General features: G+C 36.1%; 1 protein-coding gene across 23 annotated transcripts in view; it reads right to left on the bottom strand.

The window, feature by feature from the left end:
• Window positions 1–18,111, bottom strand: part of RIMS2 (regulating synaptic membrane exocytosis 2) — a 468,287-nt gene that overhangs the window by 208,033 nt on the left and 242,143 nt on the right. For 14 of the 23 annotated variants that reach the window (XM_040546642.1, XM_040546643.1, XM_040546649.1 and 11 more), the window contains 6 exons: window positions 11,134–11,201; window positions 9,333–9,452; window positions 8,288–8,387; window positions 7,375–7,498; window positions 2,403–2,449; window positions 1,147–1,259 (listed from right to left, as the gene is read on the bottom strand). In XM_040546642.1, the coding sequence (XP_040402576.1) occupies window positions 1,147–1,259; window positions 2,403–2,449; window positions 7,375–7,498; window positions 8,288–8,387; window positions 9,333–9,452; window positions 11,134–11,201 (572 nt within the window). Of the gene's footprint in view, window positions 1–1,146; window positions 1,260–2,402; window positions 2,450–7,374; window positions 7,499–8,287; window positions 8,388–9,332; window positions 9,453–10,782; window positions 10,995–11,133; window positions 11,202–18,111 lie in introns of all 23 variants that reach the window. The other 9 variants (XM_040546640.1, XM_040546641.1, XM_040546661.1 and 6 more) reach the window with 1 other exon arrangement.

Here is an 18,111-nt window from a genome sequence, read left to right as displayed (position 1 = left end):
CAATTACCAACAACTTTTCACTGTCTTGTAAAACTCTATTAGTTTTTAGAAACCTCATTCTGTGTTTTTTGACAATTCATGTTTCTGTTCCCTTCCCACTGTATCTCATGCAGTCAAAGCATTCTGCACTCTACAGTCAAGATTTCTAGTTTCCCATTTATCCAAAGGATGGACTCTTTCAAAGGAGTTAAGAACAACAGTTACAGAAAATTTCAAATTATATCTTGTAGATGGCTGGTCTGATGAGCAAAACAAATAACAACTCATGCATTGCAAAATGGAGCGAACGTGGCTGCTGAACAGACAGAAAAATGTTTCTGCCTTTCCTCTATCAATACCATAAACCATTTGTGGGAGACCAGAAACAGTCTGCTTTGATTTTATGCTTACTTTTATAGCCCACTCATTATCTTAACATAAACAACTTAGAAGAAATATAAATGTGACATTTTCAAACATGTTTCACATCGGTTCTGCACTGCTTCCATTCTGTTTTCTCTCATTTTCAACATGTACCAGGCCACAGCTGAACACTTTTGAAAAAAATCACACTTTGGAGTTGTAAATGCCACAGAAATGCATACAAAAACTAAGTCCTTCAGTTCAGTACAAAAAAAAAATTACTCTTTTAAAGAGGACATTCAAATAATGAACCTTGTTCTCAATGAAAGTGAAGAACAAAAGTGAATAACAATGGTACAAAGAATACAACATTAGTAAACAATGGGATATCTGAGGAAAGGTATATGTGAAAGCTAGTGCGTAGAAAATAAGAAGTATTAATGTCCAAGCACATGGTTGATAAAATCCACCATAAGTGTTACAGTTGACGAAGTATATACATTCAACAGCACAAACACAACTGGAGGCCAAGATTTGGTCTTTCTGAAAATTTGACAATATCGGTTTAGCTTACTATATAAATATACGTATCTACATCTAATTCAACATATTTTAAATTTCCAAAAGCTGATAAAATGGAATACTGTTATGAAACTACAGTCCTGCCTATACTGAGATATATGGCATTAATAAAATATTTAGCTGATTTAACAAGAAATTTGTTACAGGTTGCTTGAACTCTGTACTGAGAGTTGTACATGCTGCAAAAAGCACAACATTAATATTAATGAAATGATTACATACTGAAAGTTGTCCAGACAAGAACTGTGGAACATCCCTTAACATGCCGGGACTCATAGGAGAAGTCACTGAAATAGAAGGCCGGTCCATTTTCTGAGATTCAAATGAACTAGAACCTGCAATTATAAATACAAATATTTTATAAATAGTGGCACTTATGCATTTTTCACAACATTCTTTAAATAAAGGGATACAAATATAACCATACACACAATAAAGTTCACTGTGATAAATACCATATTTTTGTCTATAAAATGACTGAGTAATGACACTCAATCTTCTGATGCTCAGATGCAATCAAAAGCTTTCCAAGTTTATTATAGCTGCAAAATGTCATCTCAAGCATATAGAACAAATAACAGTTCAAATTCAGATACTTGCCAAAGTAAACATGTCAGTAAGCTGAAGGCCCCAAATTCCTATTTACTTTACTATGGTCAAAGGAATTCAGTCTTCCAAAGAGCACTTATTATCTTGTACAATCAGATTTAATTAGATTTTTACAAAAAGATCAAGATGCACCTAATATATTTTGTGCATTTTGTTTCAAATCCTCAAGGTCTGCAAACTCTCAAAGCACAAGTTTTGAGTTATAAAAAGTCACAAAATTTAAAATGTATTTTAAAGAATTGGCTGACTAGTGAAAAGTTATGGAGTAGTTTATCACATTATTATATGCAAGTTTATGCCACTGTATTAATTCACAGCTTCCGTTTTAAAAGAGTTCCAAAACAATGACAAAAATAACTCCAGGCTTAAATCCATCCTACCAGATCTGCACCAAAAAATAAGTTATTTTTCCCACACAAAATATTGGTTTAGCCAATTTAAAGAGTGCTAAGTGGTCCTAATGAAGTATAAGTATTCTGGTTTTAAAGTAGCTACGTTTCACGTTCTAAATAGTGACCATTTCATCCCTATATTTTAGTTCCTAAGTTTCAATTGAAATGCAAATAAATAAATAAATAAAATTTGAAAATTATGATTAATGTTCTTGTATATTAATTTTCAATATGCTCTTCTTCTCAATAAAAAAATAGCCTAAGCTTATAACCAAACATCAAGCGTAAATAAGCATAGCCTGACTTCTGATATTTTATTATTAAACAAAGGTAAGTACATCATACAGGAAGATAACATACTGACACAAATAAAGACAAAGAGACAAGAGCTATACTGACTGCAGATGACATTTTTGAATCTATTCGTGCTTACATAAAAGAGAGAGAAGATTTTCCTACCCCACAATTGAAACTTACTGGACTCCAGCTGTGCATGTGTGCTGTCAGGTATTCTGGGAATATCCCTGAAATAAGGAAAAGTAAAACAGGCTGATCCTTTATCTAACAAGCATATTCAGATTTCAGTTAAACTATGACACTTTGCAAGTCACCACTGAATGCCTCAGGAAAATCCTGTGATCTGCTCACTGTCTTCAGCCACAGGGAAGATTCATCCTTTGTTCAGTGTAAAGTATTTCAGTGGCAAATTAAGCTTACAGAAACAAGCAGTTGAGTGAATACAGGAAAGACTCTGCACAGTCACAAATAAAATAATTGAGTAAATAGAAAACAAAGAAAAATAAACAATCTCAGAGTTATCAGTAGACTAAAACTGGGAGTAGCAGACTTCATTATGATATTACACATGAATTAAAGTTACTAGACCCTTGCTAAAACATACTGGACCACCAATGATAGCTATCTCAATATGTCCTTTCCTGTACTTGAACCCCCAAATTTGGGCACTTTTCAGTGACTAAATAAAATGTGCAATTTCATTTTGCAAAATAACATACTTGCATATACATGAAATGTCATATCGCCTCTGTTAAACTGTATGTACAACTATGTAATAGTAAAACACTCAGTCACAAGTACATCATTATGTTCTCCCATCCCCACAGGAACATATTCTTCCTGTGAGAGGCAAACATTAATATATATATATTATTAAAAACTACCAATATGCTAATAAAAACATTTTGGAGGTATTTGTGCAACATAAAACAAGATTAAGAGTTTCAACTCTGAGTCACAGCAAGAGCAGCATTTAAAATCACGATGTGTGTTACAGCAGATTTGTTTTTTTTTTTTGAAGGTTGCATTAGGTTTATGTGGCAAGGTACAGGCAGCGGGGGGGGCTGCAGGGGTGGCCTCTGTGAGGAGAGGCTGGGGCTGCCCCATGCTGGGCACAACTGGCTCCAGCTGGTTCCAAAATGGGCCCACCGCAGGGCACAGCTGAGGCTATCAGCCAAGATGGTGTTGCCTCTGTGATAACATATTTAATGAAAGCTTAAAAATGCTGCACAGCAGCTGGGAGAGAGATAAGTGAGAAACTGAGAAAACCAGCCCTGCAGACAACCCCAAGGTCAGTGCAGCAGCAGGGCAGGAGGTGCTCCAGGCACTCAGCAGCAGTTCCCCTGTGGCCTGTGGAGAGGCAGGCCCCTGGTGGAGCAGGCTGTCCCCCTGCAGCCCATGGGTCCCACACAGAGCAGATCTCCATGCTGCAGCCTGTGGAGGAGCCCCCGGTGGAGCAGGGGCAGAGAGTGACCACAAAGGAGCTGTGGAGATGAAGCATTAGGGACCGACCACAGCCCCCATTCCCTGTCCCCCACACCACTGTGGGCTGGGGGGAGGTAGGAGTGTCAGGAACAAATGAGTGATGTTGAGCCTGGAAGACAGGGTGGTTTTAGCTTTATCTTGGTTTTCGCACCATCCTACTCTATTTTTAATTTTCAATAAATTAAATTAATCTTCCCCAAATCGAGTCTGTTTTGGCCGTGACAGTAATTGCTCAGCCATCTCCCTGTCCTTATCTCAACCCCTGAGCTTTTCCATCTCATTTTCTCCCCTCTCCTGTCGCAAAGGGGGAGTGGGAGAGCAGCTTGGCAGGTAAGTGGCAGCCAGCCAAGGTCAACGCCACAAAGGCATCTGAAAATGAAAGGAAAGTTAAAAAATTCTTTCAGTGATACCTACTGTCTTATGCAATGAAAAAAAAAATAAATCTGCTATATGTATAAAAACTTATCTAGTAAGTTTTTGGGATATGCTTTCCAAACATTTTTCAAAACTCACTAGAAAAATAGCTGTACTAAGCACATTCAAGTACGTTTCCAAGTGAAGTGATGCTGCAGTACCCAGTGAATCAAGCAAATCAAAAGGCATACAACTGGTATAACTGTCCACTAAGAAAAAATCACTGTCTCTCTTGTTACTAAGCAAAACATGTCAGAAACTTTTAAGGGCTAGTGAAGAAGTAAATATTTAACTTGCATATTTGTTATTTTTAGAATACAAAATTCTTGGTATTTGTAGATTATCAAGGTACGCAATACCTGCCTATCACTTCACTCAGAAATATGCTGCAGAATTTAACCTGTGATTTATTTTTTTTAGCGTACCTAAAACATAGAGACCCAAGTACTTCACAGTAGTGTGAATGGTATTTCTGCAGGGAACTCTCACTGGGATAAATGGAAGAGAGGCGAAGATAGTTTTAAGCATCTCTTCACATTTTAAGATATCTTCCATTGCAAGCAGATTATTATAGAATAATTAATAAAACACAAGGCAACATACCTTCCAAATTCAAAACAGTAGTAACTATGAAAATAAAATACATTTTAAAATAGGTATTTCTGATGATTAGAAAGCAGAAAAGAGAAAGTTTCTTGCATATAAGAGAGAGCCAGCTTACACAGAATAGCAACATGGCCATCAATGTTTATTTTAAGATAAATAAGGGGGTAAATTGCATGCCAAAATGGTATGATCATATTTTTAAAAAAGATTTTCCCATTTTATTTTTCTTTATCAGCTTAGTTTGTCACGTTCAGTTTTCCGTAGAAGTCAGCCCATAATAAAATGAAGAACCAGTAATCATGTTTACTGAAAGCTGTTCTTGTATTCAGAATATCAGGATGTGACAAAGGGTTCTGTTTCTCAGCTAAGTTAATTGTCAGTCTTGAGACTCTGTAAGTAATAGGATATACTTCAATGCAAAAGTGAAATCCTTCAAGTGGGCAGAAATTATTCTAATCAAAATAATTATCACTTCAGACATCTGGTAAATCTGCACTTTTAATGATTTTAAGCACATAGAAAACTTATTCCCTGGGATAGAACACAGACCTACAGCATTATGCTTCCATGGGCAAGTAAAAGATGTTCATTTCTATAGTCCATTTGATTATGACCAGAAATTTCCTAAAGAAGATAATATGGTATTTCCAGTTCATCAGCTCAAATCTCAAGAAAAACACTTCTGAAGTTATATTGCTAATATCAAAATCCCCAAGGAGCAACACATATCTCATCAGAATCTTAAGTTCTCACCAACCTGCAGATGACTAAAAGAAATAATGTTTTGAGACATCCACAATGTATTTAACACTGAGGCTTCAGTTATAAACCCATTTCCATTAGTAACTGGAGCTCTGGAGGTGAAGACCCTCTTTTACATCTACTGCAAAAAGAAAGTGGGAATCCAGTATGCAGTAACTGTTTTAGTCCCAACCTGGCTCAGTTCTTCACACTGTGTGGCAAACAGTTAATGCTGAAGAAGGCGTCTTGAGAGCCTATACCACCTTCTTTAAGGAATTATAGACGAGCTGCTCTAGTGACAGCAAGTGGAGCACATGGTAACGTAATCAATAAAAGACATGATGATAAGGAAGGTAAATAACAGGCAGTAAATAGAAAAGCATAAGAAAGAACAGAGGAAGTTTCATACAGTGAAAGGAATGAAGAAAGAAAAAAAAAAAAAGTACTTTCAAGATGAGAGCAGTTCCTTGAAACTTTGGTATAAACATCGTAGTTGAAATACTATGAAAGATCTTACACTTATATGAAACAAATGTGAAACCTTCTCTTCTAAGACAATTTTTTTCTTGCAAGTTAGTCAGTCCCCCAGTATTGCTATTACACATAGAACTCCTAAGTTATGCAAAGATTTTTATGGATAAGATAAAAAGATACAGCCTTTGCCCTAAAGGCTTTGCAGTTCAGTATATACATAGATAACGTCTCATCTTACTGACAAGATAAAGCAATCTTTGTTATTATCAAGTTTGTTAGAAAGTATCAAAGCAAATTATGTTCCTAATCATACTGCATCTTCTTTGAGTTAAATACACCAGATACTATACCTCATAGCTGCACCCATAACAAATTACCCTCACTGAAATTCCATCCTCACATTATCTGGCTCTAGATTTATTTTTTTTTAGTACTACTTAGTTCTCATTTCCTATGTTACTCATGCTTTCATATAAGAAAATTGTGTGCATCTTACACAAAAGTAAAGGCATAAATATATTAATATATAAATACATTGTAATAAATTCTGTGGGAGAAAATAGAAAATTCTTAACAACTGTAAGCATCTTCAACTTCCTCTTCACAACCCTGAAATGATCAGCCATAGAACTTCCAGTGGAGAAGTAAAAGACCGATGTGACTGTAGTTTGTAGGAACTTGAATAAAACAAACAGATGAAGAAAGGGAAGTCTTCATAGAAGTGGAAACATTCATACAACAAAGTAGCTAGAAATGCCCTACTGATCAGCAAAAAAAAAACCAAACACCTAAGTTTAGACATTGAGAGGTAGTTCTCAAAGTCAAGCAAACTGGGTGGAGAACTGAAGAAAAAGGGTCACATAGTCTGTTTAAATGAGCACTCAATGTAGCTATTTATTCAGGTATGTTCTGTATTAGAAACCAAATAATTTAGTATATTTCAGAGATGAAGATGATGAAAACGTCATTACTTTCCAAGACATATCGGTTATGTCATTGGCATACTGTATTTTGGGCAAAATAAACAGTTAATCATCAATTCATAGACCAAATATGTATACTTCACTATACATACTATATAAAAATGGAAATGGAGAAGCAAGAATCAGGAGTCAAGTTATTAATGAAGAGTCGTGGCAACAAAGATTGTAATCACAGATCCTATATAACCTGGACCACCAACTAAATAACCACAGAAGGTAACCTGTTTTCAAGCATATCAGCAGATAATGCCCAGAACTCTCTTGAGAGTACTTGATTTCACTCCACCTCTTTTTACTTACTGGCATGATCTACCATTCTAGCTATGTTTTTGGTTTACATAGTTTACATACAGTTTTACTGTTTACAATATTTATGAATCTGACATGATCTGCACTAGAAGTGAAATTTAACAATATTTTTATCACATCTAATACAAAAATGTACTTACCCAATTGGTCTTGAAACAACAAGCTCCACCTGTGGCTCAGGTTTGGACTCTAAAATGATGTTATATACCTCCTCAAAGGTGGCTCCTTGTAGTAGCCTTCCATTCCATTCTAATACTTCATCACCTATAATTTCAGTAATAACAGTCTGCTTAGTAAGTCTGCAGTGAATTGTACTTACAATGACAATTTAAGCCATTTACTGAATTGTGAAACCTGTGTTGTCAAAAAGTTTGGAGTATTCAACATTTTCTGCAGCTCTGCTCTGAATACATAAGGTTCCATAAGGTTCAGCAAAACAATAATATCGTCCATAGGACCGCTATTGAATTAGATATGGCTTGTACTTATAATGGTAGTTGTGGTTTAAAATAAAACCGAAGATGCTCTTTAGAAAATGCAGATCTTTAAAACAGCAGATTTCATCAACTTGCTATTTTGAAGATTCATTTACCTCTAAAAGTTTAGTATTTAGTGTTCAGACAGTTCTTATGTTAACATTTAATATTTCTTGCACATACTCCAGTGCAGCAATCCATGGTTCACACATTGGGATAGAACCAGATCTTAAAAGTTTCTTGGCCAAGCTCGTTTTGTTGGCACATTTGTGATATCTTGGCTTGGGTCTAAATAAAATATACTCCATAAGGTGACTGGGCAGGATGTCAATGGAATATTATTTTGAGTAGGAAAACATCAATAAGAATGTGAAAACATGATTTTGAACAACATGAGATTTGATGTATTTCAAAAAAGCAGTAATGTCAGTAATAATTTAGTACATGAACATCAGGTTGAATTCTGCAGCAGCTCATCACATCTATTCAACATAATTTGACTTTTAATTAAGATCACTTTCTTCTTATCACCCTTAGAAAAGAAACTCAGCATTACAGATCTGTAATGGATACGTACCTGGTCTAAGATGCCCCACTGTATCAGCTAAGCTTCCTTTTTTAACTTTGGTGATAAATGCACAGAGTCGACCTGATTCAGTCATCTTTCCTCCTACTACCTGTTTCAAAGAGGAATTATTTTCATAGCATGAGAATTTATTTAAATGACTTAACCATACTGGCAATGGAGAACAGAATTCGATGACTTCTCTGGTATTCAGGTAGCAGATAAGGCAGATATACTTCAAACAAACACCACAGAACATTGGCTATGGCAGGTTATGTTTATACCTATTCCAGCTACCTGTGTAACTTAAAGACAATACAAATACAGAAAGTTAAATACTTCAAAATTTCACTGTACTATATTTTACTGTACTGTATATTTACTGTAGTATAAATTGGCACCCCCAAAAAAGTACACTATATGGTTCATTAGACTGCTTCAACACTTTCAAGCTGTAAATAGATTTGTTAATGTAACAGTGTCTACAACATTCACACAAAACATTGAATGTATCTAACAAATAATCCTTTTTGTGATAATAAACAATGTATAAGTACTAATAATTTTCAGTCTTGCGCATTTAAGAAGTGGCAAATCTATCAGAGGGGAAAAATTCTAGAAACAGTAATTTACAGTGGTAGACTTTGCTCTGGGTCAAAGTGTCATTAATCTCCAGATGTCCCCCAGATCTTCAGAAAAGATTATTTATTTTTCACATTTCTTCCATCTTTTGCAGAACAGAAGTTACACCACGCTGCAATGCTCAACACTCAAGAAAGTGGACAGGGTTTGGCCTGCCTAGCAAGGATGCAATTAGCACCTTGCAGAGCAGCAAACTTGTGAAAACATGTCCGGTCTTTCTGTAAAATACAACTTTTTCAGAATGTCAGAGACCCTGTGAAATTCCTCTTAGTAATATACAATGTCTTTATACAGTATTTTTGAAATTAAGACATTATAGATATAGGTAGACTATGTATTACGAGAATTATTACATTACAAAGGTAGCTAGTTTAATTGAGAGTTGTAAGTAATTCCAAAATTATTCATTACCAACCTTCAATCCAAGCATTGCTCCCGAGTCCCTCGGCACACTTCCATCTTTCAGTCGTTTATTTAACAAAATCCGACCGATGAGACGGTCTCCATCTTTGGATGGTTGCCAAGTTACCGGATGCTATCATATGGTGTTAATGGAAAATACAGTGAATAGGATATTAAAGAAAAATATTTCAATAATACTTTTCATTTCCTGATACATTTTTAAAATGCAGTGAAAGTGTTATGATTACACTAATATTTAATGCATCAGAATGACAGAAAACTGTGCTGGTAAAGATATATTTGGACATATAGTCCATCACAATGTATTTCTAATATTTAGTAACATTACCTACTTTACTAAATCCAATTTGTAAATATCTGTAATGATCTTTGCATCTTGATGAACAGACAGATACAGATAACTATGCATAGGGGACAATCATACTTGAGTACTGACAAAAACAACTGTAGAGGCCAATATTAAGAGTAACACCGAAAAGGCAAGTTTAACCCAAAATTAAAACTTGATGCAAGACACAGATTTCTTCTTTTTCCCCTATTCCAAACATGTCAGTTTTCTCTAAGACTAACAAAATTTTTCTGTTTTTCTTTCTCTCATTAGTAGTATATTAAAAATTATAGAACACATTAAAAATGACATTCGTTGCTCTGCATTTAAATGTTTCTTGGATTAATTGCTCCACATACAGAGCATATGAACATATTATTATTCCATTACTACACATGGGCACACGTTGTATGTTGGCATAACATAATTACTAAAATTTTAAATATTTTTATTTTGTGTAATCATAGCACTTTTTCACTGACAAATACTACTTCCATGCTCTATTTCATGCAAAACTAGCAGGCACAGACAAATTTGCTCCCATTACAAGTGATAACTCTAAAATGACTGATCATAATCTCTACCAAACAAAACACAAAAATAAAAATCACCAAAGCAGATGGCAAAGCCTTTAATGCTGCACAATACTGCACAAAAAATGGCATGGCAACAAAACAAAAGAACAACCATGACAGTGAAAGGGAAAAAAGAAAAACAACTTTTCCGTGCAGAGAGACCCAATTTTCTCCCTTTTTCACCTGGGACTTAAACTATTAATTTAATTTCAGCCCCAGGAGTTTGAACATAGTAAATCAAATAAGCCAATCAGTAGAATCCTTGTTGTTAATTACTTCACACTTGAAGGTAATACCATTATAGGCTATTATGCAACCAAGAACAATGTCTCTTTTTTTTTTTTTCTTAGGCTGCCAAACCATAAAAGCTGCAAGCATGCAGAGAGTTTTCATTTGTTTTTCTTTTCTGCACCTTAAGAAATGCTACATTGTCTCTAGAAACACCCTGTCTTTTACTTTATGCACTATTTTAATGAGTGACAGAGAGCAAACAAAGACCAAATGAACAGGTTAAAATACAGGCTCCGTAATCTCAGTACCTTCTCGCTATGGCTATGTTCCTCGTTTAGAGTTGTGCTACTACACGTATCTACCCCAGAGTCTTTTATCTGAGGCTCAGACCATTCCAAGTCCTCCTCTTCCAAAGAGTGGCCACCAAAACACACCATTTTCTTTTGTCTCTCGGATAAGGTGTTAGAATCCGACAAAACTGCCTGCTCACTAGTTTTTCTTTTTCCCCTTTGACTGTCCCCTATAGATGTGGGATAAAAAAAAAAAAAAAAAAAAAAAAAAAAAAGGAAACAAAAAAGAAAACATGCAAAGGTGTAAATAAAACAAAGGAAATGTGAAATGGCAAAAGAAACTAAATGGTAAGGCTCCACATGTCTCACCAAAGACATTGGGGATGCCTCACTGCTATGCCAAGACGTATGGTCCAACCAGTTGTAATCCATGTCTCCTGCGAGAATCAGACAGACAAGATAGTGCAGTAAAGGAAAGGTGAAAGAAAGGACAGAAAAAGATACAGTTAAATTGTAAAGACTGCTGGTTATCCTATCTGATTCATAATCTTTGCTAGCAGGACTTGGAAAACAATTCCAAGAGAAAGTTAAGATGCCAACAACTGAGTACATGGCATATGAAATACAGTGAGGAAGTGGGCACGTTTGCTTGTGTATAGGTGTGCATATAGTTATGTACAGCGTAAAGCATCACTGGTTCCCGATTTTTAACTGTTTGCATACAATTAGCTACAGTAAATTAAATGATAAGGCAAATTGCATTGTATTTGTAATGATTTTCAGAAAGGAAAACATTTGATTACAGGAGAGGTTTTCATCATAAACTACAGAAACAGTTTTTGTTTCTTGTCTTAAGGAACAGACTTTGCTTTTCCATTACAAACTAGTATTCTTTCTGATCACTTCCATAAAATACTTGAGCAATGGTACGGTATATTCAGCTGTACTGTAGGTGATGTTTTAAGGAGGGCTGAATGATCTGTTAAAATATAATAGATTTATAAGAAAAACAAATATATAAAATATCTTATAAAAAACATATCAACTTCACTTGAAATTCCCAGAGAAATGTCTACTGGTTAAATCTCAGGACGATACTTGCAAGTACCTCGAAGCTGAAAATAAACATTTATGATTCTAACAAGGGATATTTGTCTTTTATATATTATAGAATCCGAATTTAACATGTATGGCAGACAGATGATAAGAAGAAAGGTTTAAAACACAGTTTTAAACAAAAAGCCTAAATGCTGCTGTCCACAGAACTGGGGAGTGATTCGTGTCTTTTAATAAAGCATTCTCATTCATGTAGGTACCTTAAATCATGAATTATGCCCACACATTTTGAATTTTCAGTGTTCCTTTTTGTTTGTTTTTTACAATATTGTTACTACATGCTACATGAAAAAATAGTTTGTTACTGTATGCAAGATATGATTATGATATTATTGTGTGCAGGACCAAATGTTGGCTTTTGACCAAGAGAACACTAAACCAGTGCAGTTCCGCTCTTAATACAGACCACAAACAGCACTTTTGTATTTCCATTACCTCAGATCCTGCTTTGACATTGCTCAGCTACTTCCTCTGAAAGTACACCAAAAGGTTTGTGAAATATAACTACTAGGTCTAAGCACAGCCTGAAAATTTGTCTAGAAAACCTTGCAGAAATGATGCACAGATACAACCCCATAAAACTAAGCTACAAAAAGCTAATGCATACTTTAGAAAAGTAAAATACAGTCTCCTCAAAAGGATTTACTATATACAATGAGCAATATGATTTTTTTTCCCCCACTTGTTTTCTCCTAACATATACAGTATGTCATCTGGAAACAAGATCAAGTCTCATTTCCATTTTAAAGAAGGACATGCATTGAATATCAAGGTTTTCTTTTTAAACAGACACTTCCAGTTTGAACTTAGTCCCTAACATTTTGCAGAAACAAGCAGCACGTTGGACATCCTATCATTTCACAAAAGGAATGATAATGTTGGTAATGGAAGATGAAATATACAATATTGCTTAATATGTGTTACATTTGCGATGTACTGTTCCGGGGCTGCGCTTGGAAGATACGAAATATATGTGCAAGGATAGCATGAGAGAATGCACCGACTCATGATGAGGAGTAAGGAGGAGGACTAAAAGAATGCCCAATTTGCAAGACATCTAGATAACTGGGGCCTCTCGGACTCCGGGAACTGGATCAAACCAACCTTGCGGTTTGGACTGAGACCAAGGGCTCAGAAAGCATGCGTAAGAAGAAAAGGTTAAAAAGTTCAACTCTGATGAAGACATCTTACTTCATCCCGATGACCACCCAGACGACCACCAGAGAGTAATACACAAGCGCAGAAGGACTGATAAGATAATTAGCATATGAAGCGGGGCTAGACGGAGCTAGGAAATAAATATGCATAGCTGTGTTGTGAAACTTAATGCATATGTAATATTTTAGGAGATAAAAGAGAACTGAGTGAACAAATCGGACGAAGTTAGATTTGGGCAGGCATGCCCCTAACTTCCGGCGCCTAATAAAAGCACCTTCATATAATCACTTTGTGGATTATGTCTTTATGAACGCTAACAATAAGGGACCTCATGAAACTATTCTGAAGCTTTAATTCAGTCATATTTTCTAAGTAATAAATGGGCCTGCTGTAAAACTACAAACTGTTTTTCTTGATTCTTTGAAGGGAAGGTAACATTTTAAAATGGGAGTTTCTGATCAAAACTGCCCTCTGTTTATGGCAGTTAACTCCATATGGCTTAAAGTGTAGTGACTACATATGGCTAAAAGTGTGGATATCCTGTAAAGGGGAAAAGAAATATTCTTCTGAAAACTAATATTTTGCAAAAGGTTTTACTGGCAAGGAACTTTCAGGGTTTTCTTACCTCCAACTCCACAGACATCACTTCAGGAGAACAGAGTGAAATCATCAGTGAGCTCTTGAAGATCTACCATTTACTCTACTAATACACATTTAGAGATATCTGGAAGATGGCAAGAGCTCCAGTTTACACAATTGCCTGGTTTACAAATCCTGATTTTAAAACGTATTTTAAAAATTTATCCTCACAGAATGACAGAGTGGCTGAGGCCGGCAGGGCCCTCTGGAGCCACCCGGTGCCACCCGTGCCCGAGCAGGGACACCCAGAGCAGGGTGCCCAGCACCACGTCCAGGCGGCTTCTGAAGGGCTCCAAGGAGGAGACCCCACAGCCTCTGGGCAGCCTGTGCCAGGGCTCCGTCACCCGCACAGCACAGAAGGGCTCCTGGTGCTCAGGGGGAGCCTCCTGGGGGCCAGTTTGTGCCCAGGGCCTCCTGTCCTGGCACTGGGCACCACTGCACACAGCCTGGATCCGTCCACCCCGCACCCTCCCCTCAGGGATTTACAGACAGCGATGAGATCCCCCTGGGCCTCCTCTTCTCCAGGCTGAGCAGTCCCAGCTCTCTCAGCCTCCCCTCACAGGAGGGGTGCTCCAGGCCATCCACCATCTCAGTGGCCCTCTGCTGGACTCTCTCCAGTATGTCCATTTCTCTCTTGTACTGGACACAGAGCTCCAGGTGTGGCCTCACCAATGCTGAGTAGAGGGGAAGGTGGAATCTTAAGCGAGGAAAATTCATCTCATTACACTAATGATGACTTCATTTTAGCTACAGGAACAAAAGGCACATGAGCCCATACTATTTCTTCCTAGCAGTTATTTTCTATGTCATCAATACAATTTCTATGCCCGAAACCACAGTCTGACTGAAAAGTTGTAATTTGGCTCCCTGTAATTTGCCACCTAATTCTAGGAGCACAGCACTGAAATGAAATGGGCTGTATAAGCAGAATAGTTAAAACAGATCATTCTTACTAATTCTAATTCCTGGCTATTTCCGAGAAATGGTGTATTTTCATTGAAATGACTAAATTTAAATGTAGGTATCTATTGTTAAGGAGTAAAAATCTACCACTGCAAATTACTGGTCCTGTTTTAAGGTTTTAAATTTGTCAGCAACAACCCTGACTATTACTTATATTACAAAAGAAGCCAACAGAAGGGAATCCACAGGTGTAGTTATTACGTCCTTGCTGTTCTCCAGCAAACAGAGTACTTCATCTACCCTTTATGAAATTCATCTACATTCTTAATGTTCACACACATTATTCATAGCAATTGAGATGGCTTTGCCAGCTCTCCTATTCAAGCTTTTTCCCCTATAAATTATACATATATATTTTGCATGAACTTGTCAAGAGCTAGGATTCCTATCAAACTCAACTTTCACTTGTTCGTCTATGTAGGAAATAGGAAATAACTTGTTAAAATAGGAAAACAAGTTATTGAAAAGTTGAGTTCCCTGGGATGTACTTATCATATATATACACTTTCCCACTGTGAATGTGCATATACCTAGCCACCAAATATTTGTCTAGTCTTCACTTGGAATTTGTATGCCCACAGCACCTGATAACAGGCATACACTGAAAGTCTGAAAGTAAATAACTTTCCAGTAACTGTACTTCACAGCAGAGATGTGCTATACGTACACAAGTTCATCCTATAGGTGTTTATACGAGCAAATGTTGAGCAGTGTTGGGCTGCAGCAGTCTGGGCTGTGCACACCCACACTTGAAACGTACATACTGTCTTTTAGTTAGATATAGAAACTCTGGATTCTTTTTCTTGATTTTATTCTTTTACCTAAAGCTATCCAAAATAGTAATATACATACATTAATACATACACATATACCTGAGTGATAACTTGCAATTTTTAAAACTTCCCATTCATACAGTAAAAATAAAATATGTTGATTATTTTCCTACAATAGAACTTCCAATTTTCTCATTTCAGGAACAAAACAAAATAAAATCTTACAGTAAGTCCTTTTATAACTTGTTAGAGAACTTCTTACAGCCGTCTTTCAAATACAGACCTCTAATTCTTTTACCTAAACTTTGACTATTTATTGTACAGATCTGTACATCTGAATCAATGAGCCTATGTTCCTTTTACAATCAGTAGAGGGAAGTAGAACTTTTTAAGTGTGGTTCATTTGACCTGTTTCAGATGTGCACTTCCAGGTGAGATAAATCATACCTTCATCACATCCAAAATGTCTTATTTATCCCCTGCTATTTTTAAAGGTTTCAGTAACTCCTTCAGATGGTCATCATCTTTTCATTAGGAGGACCCTACTACCCTACGTTACAGTTTTGACATAGCCTCAACTATTTATTTATATATCCAAGAAAATACCAAAATAATCATAAAAAGGTCTCAGGACTCAAAGACCTCATGAAAGGCAAGTCTACTGGACTGATTATATATAATTAGAAATACCAAATATTTCTGTACCACAGCAGCAGCAGTGTAGACTAAAAGGATCTCTGGATGATAGAAAACTTTTTGCTTCTGTGTTCAAGTGTTCAAACATAGGTCTCTGGCCCGTTGTAAGACTTCGGCTTATTGAAAAAGTTTCCAAGTGTCCTCTCACCCATGTACTATATGGTGCATCCACTTACTATTATGTATCCAAGATTAGACCCACTTAGCCCAATATGCCCAATGTATTAGATTAGCACATAGAAATTACATTTATTTTGCAGCAATTTTGCAACTCTCTGTCAAATGGCAAGCCCTGAACGTATACATGCACCAAGGAACAAATGTAAAACTGAGACAGTTGCCAGATTAAAGCACTCCCAATTCTTGCCCTACTATTTTGCCCTCTTTTTTTCAGTCAAGATGTAGGGAGTTGTCTTTCTCTTTAATTTAGGTGTCTCATAATAAACACCATTTACTGTAAAATTAAAATGGTAAGAAAACAAACAACTTCATACTGTTTTGTCCAAATCCGTATCATTTTTTCTGTATCATTTTTTGTCCAAATCTGTATCATTTTTAGAATATGTAGCAGCATGTTTCAAAAAAATCATCTTAGAAATTAGAAATGATAAAGCCATTGTAGTCCATGTAGATTTTGTCCTTAACACAGCATTAAGAGTCAGCTACTAAATAACAGATTTTAAATACTATAAAAATTAATTAAATGCAATCAAACTGTTATTAATAAAAATATTTAAATTAATAAAATATACACAGGAAGACTGTCTGGAAGCCCAGTAGCATATCACATTTCTATAAGACATGTATTGCTTAGTACAGTCACACTTCTTTGAGGTACAAGGAATGACTTGACAAGGTGACTGGACATCGGTTTCTCAGTGAGTGTTCTATGAATAGTAAAATCTTGACTGGGTAGAAGTTTTGTGAAATCTTGTAAAATTAAAAGTAATAAATGTAAGACACAGTTTTTTTGTTTCTTTACAGGAAAAAGTGTTAAACCATAATTTCACCTTAACAAAGACATTGAATCCTTAATTCTGACTACCAGAAAAAACACTTTATTTAAATACTTTAAATATTTCTTCCACAATAGCAGACGCTTTACTATTGAGACAATGGGGTTTTAGGATGTGCAGCAGAAATGACTCAGGAAAAATGTCACCTAGTTGATAAATTATATAAACTACAGTATCAAAGCCGTCTTTCATGGCAAAAGGAACAAATATATTGCTAGGCATCATACAATCTTAGCTAGTGTCATTATAACAGCATGCAGATGCCTTAGGAGTTCAGGAGTGCAGCTGGATACAAGAACAGACATATGTGAGTTCTGCTCTTATCAATGTCACGGACAAACCAGGCTGGGAGAGAAACCACATCACTGACCTAGCCTTTCTCTATAAATGGCAGAAAGCTGAAGCCTTGTAAGCTTACAGATTTCTAGGATATTTTGTTCTTACTGTCGTTAGCCTCTACAGCCAAAACCACGCAGGCAAAGGAAAAGTTTTCCTTCTTCTTCCTCCACATTTCCACTGGGAACCTGCAGCAATGGGAACTTGCCATAGTGACGGGAACATTGAATGGCAACGTGTATTTAAAAAAAAAAATCTAGTCAAGTGACATTCCCCTTCTATTTTAATGCTTGATTATGTATTTTTTGCTTCTTAGAACAGCTTTCCCACTCAGAAATATGGCATTTAAGTATCTTTTAAAAACATTGAAAAATTTGGATCTAAAACACACAGTATGTGTCTACTGCTTCTTGAGTTATTGGCTCCATTCATCTGCGTTATTTTATGTATCTGCTTTAAGGCTGACATGAATTGTAGCCAAATCTGTTTTTCTTCAATGACAATAAAAGAAGTGAAGGTGATTACCTTGGTTGTAGATGTCTAGTCTGTGGAAGTCTACATTGAAGCAGATGGAACCTCACTTCTGATGTATGGATCCACAGATTTATAGGACTGCTACATTTGATAAAGGGTCAAAAAGTGATTTTTGT

The sequence above is a fragment of the Cygnus olor genome, chromosome 2, assembly GCF_009769625.2.
Source record: "Cygnus olor isolate bCygOlo1 chromosome 2, bCygOlo1.pri.v2, whole genome shotgun sequence".
NCBI classification, from domain to species: Eukaryota; Metazoa; Chordata; class Aves; order Anseriformes; family Anatidae; genus Cygnus; species Cygnus olor.
Note: the sequence above shows the minus strand (reverse complement) of the source record. Positions and strands in the feature narration are given on the sequence as shown.